At 29.7% G+C, this 13,256-nt stretch overlaps 1 protein-coding gene across 1 annotated transcript; it reads right to left on the bottom strand.

Annotated features, from left to right (window-relative positions):
• Positions 1-3,279: 3,279 nt before the first annotated feature.
• Positions 3,280-3,828, bottom strand: LOC136074334 (uncharacterized). The gene has a single exon (XM_065786640.1). The coding sequence runs from the start codon at positions 3,826-3,828 to the stop codon at positions 3,280-3,282; it is 549 nt and encodes a 182-aa protein (XP_065642712.1).
• Between the last annotated feature and the right edge of the window lie 9,428 nt (positions 3,829-13,256).

The following is a 13,256-nucleotide window of genomic DNA, read 5'->3' as shown; positions in this document are numbered from 1 at the left end:
TATTGAAAATATTAGAAATTTTTTTTTTTAATTTTTTTTTTAATGGTTATTTCCTTTTGTTATGGTGTTTACGGCTTGCATCAATCAAGTTACTATGTCCTCCGAACAGCTCACTCATGCGATGATGTACATAATTTACTAGATAAATCACTTGCGTGCAATGAATCTAATTTGCCGAAAATAATCACTGAATCTTTATTTTCGCTATATATTATTCACTATATATCACTGAATATAATCAATATAATTTAATTTCATTTCCAGACTGAATATAATGCATTTCCAGATTGATCGAAAATTTGTACAATAGGACCTAGATGGTTATCGCTGTGTGCTAAGCCAAATTACCAAATTTCCGTTTACGCTTCTGACAACAAAAAAAACCAAACCACTGCCAAATATATAAAGTAACGTTTACGCTTCTGAAGAAATTCTGAAGTTTTGAAGTCGGTCACTACAAAGGCCCATACCCTCACTTTTTTTTCCAGAGCCTTTTTTTATTGTATAAGCTATGAAGGAGATTTTTTTTAATCAAGGAGCCGTCACATATTCTGTCCAATCCCTACTTTAAAAACTGTATTATCGGTCCATTTAACTCTTGTCTCTATATACTTTATTATGAAAGGTATAGAACATACAGGTTTTAAAATAACTAATGAAAGCAATAATCAAAGAATCTTTTAATGTAAAAATTTAAAGGATCTTATGATGTAAAAGTTTATTTAAATTTATTTAAGATCGTAGCTGTTTATTGTCAACTTTCCCAAACCCCAAAAATTAAATTTTTGTTTGACGTAAAAAAATACGAAGTAAAAGTTATGATATGACAGCACACAGCCTGTCATATCATAACTTTTATAAAGACCATACCTTTTATAAAGTGCATACCTTAAATAAAGACCACTTTATTTAAGGTATGCACTATCATAAAATGAATAGAAACATTTCTATCGTACTGAATTCTTGTCTAGTTACATCGTATGGAGCTTATTTTCTTACTTGAGAAACTAATGAATCAAAAAATTAAAAAATCTATAGCAGTTTATTATTTACTTGACTGAAACTTAATTGAGATTTAGTGTTTAAAGAAATTGGCGACATTGTTTTAAAATTGTAACGAAAATTAAATTAATATTTATATGCTGTTTATAAGTTTTTTTAAAACCATCCTCCAGCATTTTATTTTGTAATTACTCTATCTCTACACGATGTTATCATTTTAAAAACTTTGATTTTGTATCCGTTAGCTTACAGTGTAAATGCATTTACATCAAAATAATGTGCTACTGTACATTAGCGATATATAGTGATAGATGGAACACATTAGTGATGTATGAAATAAACATTTGCAAAGTATTGTACATCAGTAATATATGATGGCAATGGTTCTATTAAAAAAGTTATAATTACAAAAATAGCATGCAGAAAACAATATTTCCTTTATTTGAACTGAATTTCTGAATTTACTTTACTTTGATTAACATCATTTTTTATAAACTCATAAAAACATGTTAAACATTAGGAGTTGAACTAAAAAGTTAAATTATTTGCGACAATTTTTTTTATTGTTTTATAAATTTATTAAGTTTATGATACCAAGCTATTGGTTTGAATTTCCGAACGTTCATTAAAATATTATTTTTTTATTATAGGCGGGCTAAGCAGTCCGGGGAAACGGGAAATTCCCGGCTCTTGCCTTGTCCTGCACAATAATTGACAATGATTGCTCCTCCCGACGAGCCCTATTGTTTGAATTATGGCTTTCTTATTTAAATTTTTTCCTGCCCTCGTCAAGGCCCCAGTCTGCCCCTGTATTTTATTGATATGTAAACTAGTGTTTTTCCTTTTGAAGTATCATATGAAACTTTTATAATCATAAAAACGTTATAATTATTTCAAAGAATCAACAACATAATTTTTGACAGTTTTACTTGTTGGAAATTCTCTATTAAATAAACCTACATTTTCATTTCGAATAAATTAGTACCTTTATTAAAATTTAACATTTCCAAATAAACATTGATCAATATAAAACAAAATTATTAATAGACATTCGTTTTAAAACAGTTCCAGTACATAAAAACTACACTAATGATGTTTTGAAATCAAATATATTTTCAAGCTTTACTATTTATTTGCGAAAGTTGTAAACAAATAGCTGAACCGGCTTAGGTATATCTGTAAAATTTGAAATAGGGGAGAGTAACCTAAAACGGGCTCCTTTACAAAAAATGATAGAATCAGCTATCTATAACCAACCGAAAATTACAAACAAAGTATTTTTCAGGAAATTCAATCTATGCTTCACAATTTAACATCAAAAAAATAAAGGTGTGGCTATGCCTTTCATTAGGAAATAACCGTTGAACAAAGAGATGCTAGGGGCCCGTTTCACCCTTCTGTTCATTGTTCACATTAAAATTTGAGACTCTGAGTAAACTCAACTGAGGCAGAATGTACAATGAAGTGACAACTCTCGAACTAATCTTGTGCAAACTAATCTCTGTCCTAAATTGAAGTGACAACTCTTGAACTATTCTTGTGCAAATTAAAAGATAATATGTTTAATTTTAAAAAATATCAAAAAACATAATAAACATAAGTGCTTTTTATAATTGCAATAAACATAAATACAATATTTAGCTCAACAAAATTTAAAAGTGGTCTTTTTAAATATATTTAAAAAAATAAAACCTCAGTTTTATTTATTACTTATAGTCGTAAAGATTAGTTATCTTTATTGTTCAATTCTTCAGCACATAACACATAACTGCTTTTTTTATTGGGTTTTTTATTTTTATCAGTTTCTTTGATGAAGTGTGGTCTTTTTTTGGCTTTCGTAATATTTTTTTTTTCTTTTGCTCTTTTGATTTCTGTTAATAATTTTCGGTTTTCTTTTAATAACATTTTTATTGTCTTTATATTTTGCTTTTCTTCCAAATCATATTTGTATGGACTGCTTGTCAAAACAACAGTAAACCCTTGTGCTGAGGATTTTTTTTTTCGAGCAGTAATAATCTTTGGAATAGGAGAAACTTTTGTCATGGGAAAATATTGGTTTTTATTTGATACTGTTGGTGGAACAACTGGCTCTGAAAAGTTGAGACTTTGTGTCAGAACTTGATTAACAACTGGCATTACAACTTTTGAGGCCTAAAGCTCAATGAGCAGATCCTCATTTTGAGCAATGTCTAGAATCTGCTGTGGCGAGATTAATGTTTTACCAGAAACATCTTCTAACGTTATTTTTTTATTGAGCAACTGCAGAGAAATATCAGTTTAAAGTGCTAAGGCAAAATCATTGTCTGTAAAAACATTTCGATTTATCGGGAAAATGCCAGTCTTAACGAAACCATTAACAGCAGTGATAGCAGATGCTGCTCGCAAATAGCTTTTTTTAAACAGTTCGGCCATTTGATAAGTTGTTACAACTCGTCCAGGATGATTTCTCAGCCAATTTTCAACCTCTTGTGCATAATAAGTCATTAAATGCTTCATAAAAGCTACATCTAAAGGTTGAAGTCTATGGCTACAATGTGGTGGAAGACACAATAAAATAACGTTATTTTGACTAGCTAGATTAATTACTTTTAGATTTGAAGTATGAGTTTTATGCTCATCTAATATTAGCAAAACAGGTTCATGCTCTGTTGGGTTAGCATGCTTTACAAAGTGCATGAACCAAGTAACAAATATATCACTTTGCATCCAACCTGATGGGTGACAAACAGCAATTGAACTGAGCGGTGCAGCATCCATTAGTTCAGATTTCATGTGAACTCTTGGAAAAATAAAAAGAGGCGGCACAAAATTGCCTGAAGCACTCATCTAGATTTCCACTGTAACCAACTGCCCATGCTCAGCAGAAGTTAGGCATCCAACCTGTTTCTTTCCACTAATAGCAACCACTTTTGATGGCTTATTTGGAACAGTAGTAATGCCTGTTTCATCAACATTATAAACACGATCTAGAAAAAAGTGATGCTTTTCCTGCAATGCTTGCAATAAATCAAAAAACTTTCCGAAACTGGCTTGATTAAAGCCCTGTGCTCTTGCTGCATAAGTTGGCTCTGCTGTTCTCACAGATAATTGAGGGTGTCGAGTCAAAAATCCATGAAACCAATTAGCACCAGCTTGTTCACTTTTTGAACTGAACCTTTTACGAAGATTGTTAAGTTTAGCAAACTGGTAGGCAACTTTACGCAAAACTTGAGGTGTTAAACCAAAAAGTATAGCTTCCATTTGCTTGATATGAGTCACCAGCTCATTTTCCATTTCAATAGAAAACACACATTTTACTGATCCAAGTGATTTCAACGAGGCTTGTACAAAGTTCAAATTAAGTCTACACCTTCTTTGCAAAGTACTCCGTGGTACATTGAAATGCTTGCATGCTTTTTTTAATCCCATTTCTTTCTTTCTTACAGCCTCAATAGCTGATGACATAGACCTTTCACTCCAACACTGCCTTTTTGTTTTTCTTACATATTTCCCCATATCTAAAACAAGAGGAATTGATAGAAAAAAAGCTTATAAAATCAGTCCAATTCAATCAAACTATAAAAAAAACGTCTTAGGATGTACATTTTACTCTAAAACTTTTTTGTAACTATATATAACTCTCTATATATTGAAATTATATTTAATATAATTACAATATATATAGAGCTATATATAATCTTGTAATTATATATTACAAACTCTTTAAAAATATAATTAAAAACACACAAAGTATAAAATAACATTTAGATTCAGTTCAATATTATATATTTAAATAATATGTATACATTGTATTTAATAAGGATTGATAAAAAATATTGCCAAATCTATAATTAAGTAAGATTTACATATTTTCACAAAAATTACAAATTATAATCAATATTCAAATATATATGTAAATAAATGACATGAATGAAAAATTTTTAAAAATACAAATACATAGCTGTTGCTTTAAATTACAATAAAAAATAGCAAAGGAAGTCGTTGCAAATACCTTTTTCAAATAAAAATATTTATAAAACCCGTTACTACATTTATAATATTGCCAATTTATTCTTTTTTTAACTGACACTAAGCTGAAATATTTTGCCGTAAAATCTTGCATATTGCACGAGTGAAATGGGCCCCGGGGCCCATTTCAACCGGTTTGGAGTGTGTTATTGATATTTAGTGAAAAACATAAATTGTTAGAATATTCTCATAAAAATCTTGTGCCAATAAAAAGATAACATGTTAAAGCTTTAAAAAGTATCAAAATAACACACTGTGCACCAGAGAGACCGCCAGGTTTTTTGTCGTGGCACTCATACAAAGTCCTCATAATATGAAAGTATTATATATATTGTTTTAGAATATATATTTACTAAAATCGAAACGCATTGTTCTCATACCTTTTTAGATATAAATATATTATAAAATTGTAATAAAAATTTTTATTTTTTCGCCGGATTTAATTTAAAAAGTGTTTAAAAAAATTGTTTTTATCCCTGGAAACCACTATTAGATATTTTTTTAATAGAGGTAACATAATTTATTTTGAAAAATATATTATTTAATATAATAATTTAAAATAAAATTATAAATGTTTATAAAATAATTTGATATATATATTTAACTTAGAATTAGCTATTTATTGCATTAATTATACTGTAATCTCATATTAGACGAACATATAAATTTGATTACCCCCTGTACTAATTAATCAAAAAAAATTCCGAGATAAAAAAGATGGTATCAAATAAATTTTCAAATTGTGGGAAGTTGTGTTATTTAGGAGTTGTATTTCATTCATATAAATATGAATTCTACTTGTTGCTGTTGCTGGGAAAAGTATGGAGATAGATCAAAATCATTGAAAAAAATGAATAAAAACTTAGAAGAACAAATTCAACTGTTTATCTTTCCAGGATATTCGATGAACAACGGTTGCTATCCATCAGTTGTTTGTCCTGGTTGCCGAAGAAATCTTTACAGACTCAAAAAGGGAAACTCACCTCGTGGTGAATGGGGAGCTAAGGTTACCAAGGTATAATTAATGGTTTTTAAGTTCCATTTTTTGTTTTCGTTTTTTCTTTTGTTTATTTATAACTGCACATTTATTTAGGTAGAGTGAAAAACTCTTTTGAGAAATAGCTCTCGTACCGGTCTAACTCTTTCAAATGAGATAACTAACTTACTGACAACTGAGTCAAGAATATGTTCCTTTTGCTATACATTACCTGCACCTGGTTATTCTCATAACTGTAAACCTTCCAGTGCTGTGGCTAATATCATTACACTATCATTTCTTCTAGGTTCTCTTCAAGCTGAACAGGTAAAAAAACTATATTTTTTTATATAAGTTTTATAAGTTTTTAGTTTTATTTTCAAATTTCATTGTGTGAAAATTTTACTTAGGTTGCTTCTGGAATTATAAAAAGTAAAATGGCTATAGAAAGTTTGATTGACGGATCAACATTTTGTTTATCTACAGGAGGAAATCCGCTCAAAGTCACAGTTGGCACACCAGAGAACAAATCAAAAAGAATTTCTATTCAGCAGCTTTCCATTGAAATAATAAAGCAATTACAAATTGTGTTAGAACTTTCAAATAGAAAAACAAAAGAGATGCTTTCTACTTTACGCAAAGGTTTAGAAAATAAGCTTTCCATTGAGCCTAATATCTTTGGTCGTCTTTCTGAATTAGAAGAATATATTTCTAATTACTACAGTGTGCAGAAGTGTGAGTTTGTTTTACGAGATCTTGTATACGTTCAAAACACATCAGATTTTGCACTTGACTTAATAAAATTACGTGGTTTAGACCCAATTTCAGCCTTTGTAAGGATTTTATTGGATGGTGGAGGTTCATTTTTTAAAGTAATCATCAATGTTTTTGATTGTCAAAAAGATAACGAGTCAGACGAGTACTTAAATAGTGGCGTTCAACAGTCTCAATTTTTAGCTATTGTTGAAGATATTTCTGAATCTAACTATAATTTGAGGCTTGTTATAGAAAAATTAAATTTGCAAGATGTCAGTTTTTATGTTGCTTTTGACTTGAAATGTGGAAACGCACTGTTTGGTTTATCAGGACATTCTGGGAAACAAGCTTGTTTATGGTGTGAAGGAATATCTACATTAAATTTAGGGACAAAACGAACTCTTGAGTATTGATTATTGGTACAATAAATATTTAGAAAATAACTTTGTAAAATCATCCATGCAAGAGTTTATGAACTGCATTAATCCTCGAATTTTGTATATTACTTTTGATCCGAATACTTTAATTGAACAACTCGTTCCTCCACCTGAGCTTCATTTGTTAATTGGTTTTGTTTCACTGCTTGGAAATTTTTTGTTAGATGTCTGGCCAGGATTTGATGATTGGCTAAAGTCAAAAAATGTTATTCAGCGAGGGTAACAAGGCAGAGGCTGGGACGGAAACAATTCTAATAAAATTTTAGAAAATCTGGATTCTCTTGAAACACAAATCTTAGAAACATTTACTTATTTGATTCCAATTGTACAGTGTTTGAGAGATTTTAGAAATGTAAAAAATTGTTGCTTTTCCACCAATTTACAAACTGGCTTCAAAGAAGCAATAACAAATTTAAAGAATTCATTTCTTTCCGCACAAGAAGTTGCAATAAATTTAAATAAACAAATAAATACAACATGGAAAGTCCACATTCCATTGTGTCATGTTCAGCCTTATTTGGAACACCATAACAAAGGATTGGGTAACTTTGCTAAGCAATGTGGAGAAAGTATTAACGCAAAGTTTAAACCAACATGGACAAGGTTTAAGAGGCAAAAAGAGCATTTTGAATATGGTGACAGGCTATTATCAGCAGTAGTTGATTTTGGAGCAAAAAGATTTTGATTTTGTTTAAAAAATTATTTATATAGTTTGTTTGTTTTGTGGATAGTTTGTTTCAAATTTGAGCATACATGAAATAGTTTTGAATGTGTAGACTAAAACACTTGATATGTGTATCGACTCAATAGTTATTTTTAATTGAAGAAGAGTTAAATTTATCTGTATCTTTGACATATTTCTCTGGAGCAAGAAGAATTGTTCATATTTTGTTGAATTATGTACAATATTTTCATAAATATTATAAATTATTTGAATTTGTTTTGTTTGTTTATACTTTGTTTAAAATATTTGACATTTATCTTCAAAAAATTGTTTTAACAGACATCTAAAATGTTTAAATGGGCGTAGAGCCCCTCAATTTTACCCTTTGCCTCATTTACGACCCTTAACTTTTTTTTGTTTAAAAAAAAAAGTTTTTTCTATTTTTAATAAACAAATACTTTTGAATAAAAAACTTTTTTTTTTGTAACGTGCAACTAGCATACCTAAATGGGCTTATACCCCCTTGTATTTACCCTTTTGCCCCATTTGTGACCTTTAGCAATTTGTTCCGATTTTAAAAATCATTTTTTTTATTGTTTTAATACAAATACTCTTGAATAAAAATGGTTTTATTTGAGTGCCACGACATAAAACCTGGCGGTCTCTCTGGTGCACAGTGAACACAATAAACATAAGTGTTTTTTACGATTATAGTAAAAAATATTTAGCTCAAAAAAATTTCAAAAGTTTCAAATATTCCTTTTGCCAAAAGATAACAATGAAAAAAACTATTTTACGGATGGTTTTCTTAAATGTTTATAGTCTGCTGCACAATATTCTACAGTTAAATTTATAACAATTATTGTCCAACCAAGAGATTTGATAGGGGCCCATCTCACCTTCAGGGCCCGTTTTAGACCACTTTTCCCTATTTGGTACCAAAATATATATTGATACCAAAATAAAATCGTTCCTATTACGGCTCTACTAACTGTCAACTTAAAAAATTGGTACAATTTCTCAAAAACTGGAACATTTTCTTCAGAAACTATTTTCTAGAAATAGGAACGATTTCTCATAAAATATAAACGATTTCTTACTGGCACAAATCTTAATTATAAAATCTTCTTTTAACCATTGCAAATTAAGTAGCGTTGTATTAAAAAAAATACAATATAAAAAAAATACTTATAAAAAAATATGTTCGCGTTTAAAATATAAATTTCAAACAAAAGAAAAGATTACCTAACACAATGAGAATGTTGAGATTTATTGCTGCATAAGATTTTCTTTAAGTCATGGTTTAATAATTATCAAAGTGTATTTAGTATTGGTTTGTAACTCTTTTTTATCAATGCTTTATTTTATTTTAAGGTTGTCGTGTGTACGTCATTAAAAATTTCCTCAGAATCACGACGATGACCTGAAGTTTAATTTTTTTTTTTTTTTTTTTTTTTTTTTTTTAGTATTGTATTTGCCGATTGAAAATAATTTACACTCGTAATTTATAAAAACAAATATTTACATGACTGGGGCTTGAAGAAGACAAAATTCATCTTATCATTAACCGCAAGAAATTTTTAAAAATATTTTTTTAAAGTTGCTTTCAAATCTTCGAAATTTCGAAGATTCGAAATTTCGAATCTACTTTTGAAAAAGATAAAGCGTAAAAGCTTTATTGACGAAGAAAATTTTGATTTGGGGCTGTTCATTAATAATGTCAACAAAATAGAGGAGGAGGAGGAGGTATGAAACGTTTTGACTAGTATTGACAGGGGAAGGTCAAGAAAAGTTACAATATTAATTTTTTAAATAAATTTAGTTACTTAAAAAAGGAAAATTAGGCAGCGATTGTAGTCGTTTATAGCGTAGCGATTGTATTAGGGAGAGCGGTATAATAAAATTATGGTTATAAAGTTGTTGGGTTAATGTTTTTCAACTGAACAATTATCAAATCTTTATTTTTATGTATTATCTTGAAAGAAAAAAATAATAATAATGTAGGAGAGACATAGGCAAGATGACCTTGACAATTTTTGTTCTTTACTAATTTATTTTTAAGCATAAAAACTAATTTAAAGTGAACATGTTAGATTAGTTCCTAGTGGTGTTGTATATATTACCATTTACTTATTCAAATAAAAAAGATTTAAGGTAATTTTATTTTTTCATAAAATCGTCATCTTGCCCCTGGGGTAATATGACTCTGGCCTGGGGAAAGAATTTAATAGTTGATTAATTGCAATATTTCTTTTTTTTTCAATTCTATTTAGGTGCCCTAAGACGTCCTTACTGTCTTCACACTTCCTTCCTAACCGATGTTCCAAAACTTGCCCACAAGAGGCAAGTTTTGCCACCTCCGGCAAATACCACTGCAGGTATTGCAGTTGATTTTAGAAACACCTTAAGGTCGTTTACCAGGAAATAAATTTATTTTGTCAAACTGAATTTTTTTTTTCAAAATATTAAATAAAATAGTTCCCATAGCAAAATTTAGTTACTACTTATGAAATAAAATTTAAATTTCTGAAATTTTTTATAAAAAACATCAAATTTTAGCCGAAAAAAGCATTAAACTGTGCACATGGATGAAACAAGAAAACTCAAAGATAAATTATCTTTTTCTTTCGAAATTTTGCACAAATAATCTTGCTTATATTATCTAGTTCCTGAACTAAAATGAAGTTCATTGCACAAGTAGAAAGGCCAATTATTAAAATTTGCTATAACCTTTCAGGGGGTCTACATGAAAAAATCATAAACAATGAGTAATAACGCTGTAAATAGAGCACCTTATGTCTTGATTTTAGTTCAGTCTCCAGATCTAAGTTATAACTGCAAATGCTGAAAATTTCAGCTCCATATCTTAAACTGATCTGGAAATATCTACGTAAAGGTAAATAGAAAAAAATGACATATTGAGAAAACAGCATTCTAAAAATATAAAGATAAAACACAGCCTAAAAACTTCCAGAAGCATACGATTTTTTAGCTTTAAGTTCTTGTTCTTTATCAAACCAGCCTTTAGATAATCCCCTTAATTGAATTCTTCTTTTTTTAAAAAAAGTTTTTTTTTTTCTCTCCATATTACTAACACGACGTTTGTCCTTTTTCAATGAACCGGTTACTGTCTTACCACTGTGTGGTATATTTAGATACTCAAAAACGCGTTTAAGACCAGATGTTCCATTATTAAAACTCAAAATAGCTGAATCCACTCCAATTTCAAGGGTAGCTTTCTTCACAAACACATTTTTGGGACACCTAGACCAAATTACATTATTGATCCCTTCATTGCAATTTTGTGTTTCTCCATGAACACACTTTTTCAATAATTGGTCATCACTTAAATCATTGAAATCACTTAATATAATATTATGAACTTATATAGGTAGATGAGCTTTTGATTTATAATTGTCATTTCCCTGGTCATCTTCTGATTTTTTCCACTTACACCAACTTTCAGGTCCTACAGGACATAAAACATGGCGTTGTGATTGACGGTTGAAATTGGTACAGTGAAAAAGTACTGCTCTAATGTTCTTTTTCTTTTGGTATATCTTTTGTGTATCATTTAATTTTCAATTTTTAGCAGTTTGGCGAATAGCCATTCCAAAATAGTTCTGGATGATATTCACTGCCCTTTCTGTCAGATTACTTTTTCCAGTTAACATCAGCCCTCCATGTTTCTCTTTATGACGATTACGGAGACGGGTTTCAATTCTTTTCTGAATGTGTCCAATGCACTCTAACTTTTCGGGTTTGATATCATACTCAGCGTAAGGATCACTCACTACATAATTAAAAGAAGAGGAGTCCCCATCTCCAAGATAGTACTTATATATGAGTCCATACAATTCCAATGATCGTTGAAAGATATTAAGTGCACCAATCCTTTCCATTGCCCCTGACAAGTTTGTGTGGTTTAAAGAACAATTGTGATTTGTTTTCCAGTTTTCATATTTAGAATGTTGTTTTCTGTTGAACCAAATTTGACACCCTCTGCAATACTTGCCTAATACATCTGCATCAACACATCGACCGCTACTTATAGCAGTAACTACACCATTAAGAGAAGAATGTCCTCGTTTTTGCCAAGTACCATCAAGAGAAACCTGGATTAATGGAACACCCGTAGTGGATTTTTCAACAGCATTTGCTTTAATTTCATTTGCAGCAAACTTCATACAATCTTTAGCAGCAATCATAAGCAGCTTGAATCAATTTATGATTATGTTGAAAAGCATTTACATTCATGCAACTCATATTTGTAATATAAGCGAAACGACTCATAGGTTCATGCCCTCGACCAATTTCACGAAAAGCAATAATCATTCTTAAGTTAATATCAAATGCACTCCTGCCTTTGCTTTGTGTGCTTTTGTCCGCAGTATTACTTGTAAAAGTGCACCATTCATATGAACATGATGTGCATTTGATTTTCAAACTGTGTGAAAATCCCATTCTCTTTGAATCATCATTTTGTATGGTTACTCCATTTTGACAATCTGGGCAGCTACCAACTTGCATTAATATTTCTTTGAGAATAGGAAAATACATAATTAAATTAAAATCATCTGAACACTTTTTTTCATTCAATTTAAATTTGCTAAGCTTTTTAGCACTACATGATTTTTATAGTAAAGTTGTTGTTACTATTTCGGTTTTACTTGCTTTTTGGAACTTGTTCCCAGCGAATGTCCTCTTCACTTTTCTTAAATGATTTTTTTTATTTCCTATTACTTTTTATATTAGCTATATTTAAATAATAAAAGAACTAAAATCCATAAACAACTTCATTAGTAAAGGTAGGGGAGATGGGGGTTCCTTGATCTGTGGGGCAGCCTAATTTTTTTGTGCAACATCATCTATTTATAATTATATCTGCGTGACGCCGTAAGTTGCTATCCGCATAGACTTCCGGCTATTTATTTTCGTTGTTGTTTTGCAAAAAAAATAATTTTACGAATTTTAAGAAATAAAAGATTGATTTTCGCAATAAAAGGTAAATTTGATGAACATGAGAATTATTTATATATTTTTGTTACTATGTTAAATATTTGTAAAATATCAACTGGAGTCCCTATGTGTTTTATTGACCTATATTTTATGGTATGATTTTGGCGTCGCATGCTATTTATCGGCGACATACAGCCATTATTACATGATGTATACCTATAGGGGTTCCTTGATCTCTCTAACATGGGGCTGGTTGATCTGAGAATTAAGGTGCCCCATACTAAAATTATAATAATACATGTTTAATTTGATTTGGTTTTTGTGTATTTGATTACATCAAAATAACTATTGAAATGCATTAGTTGCACAAAGAACTAATATTTTTGTTTGCTAGATAAATAAAATTAATAATATTTAGATAAAAAGGTAAAATTATTTTATAAAGATATAGTAA

Source organism: Hydra vulgaris, chromosome 01, assembly GCF_038396675.1.
Source record: "Hydra vulgaris chromosome 01, alternate assembly HydraT2T_AEP".
NCBI classification, from domain to species: Eukaryota; Metazoa; Cnidaria; class Hydrozoa; order Anthoathecata; family Hydridae; genus Hydra; species Hydra vulgaris.
This window is presented reverse-complemented; position numbering and strand designations above follow the sequence as displayed.

Bases quoted from the DNA above. Each gene is read 5' to 3' on its own strand.
- LOC136074334 (XM_065786640.1), bottom strand. From the start codon at position 3,828: ATGAGTGCTTCAGGCAATTTTGTGCCGCCTCTTTTTATTTTTCCAAGA.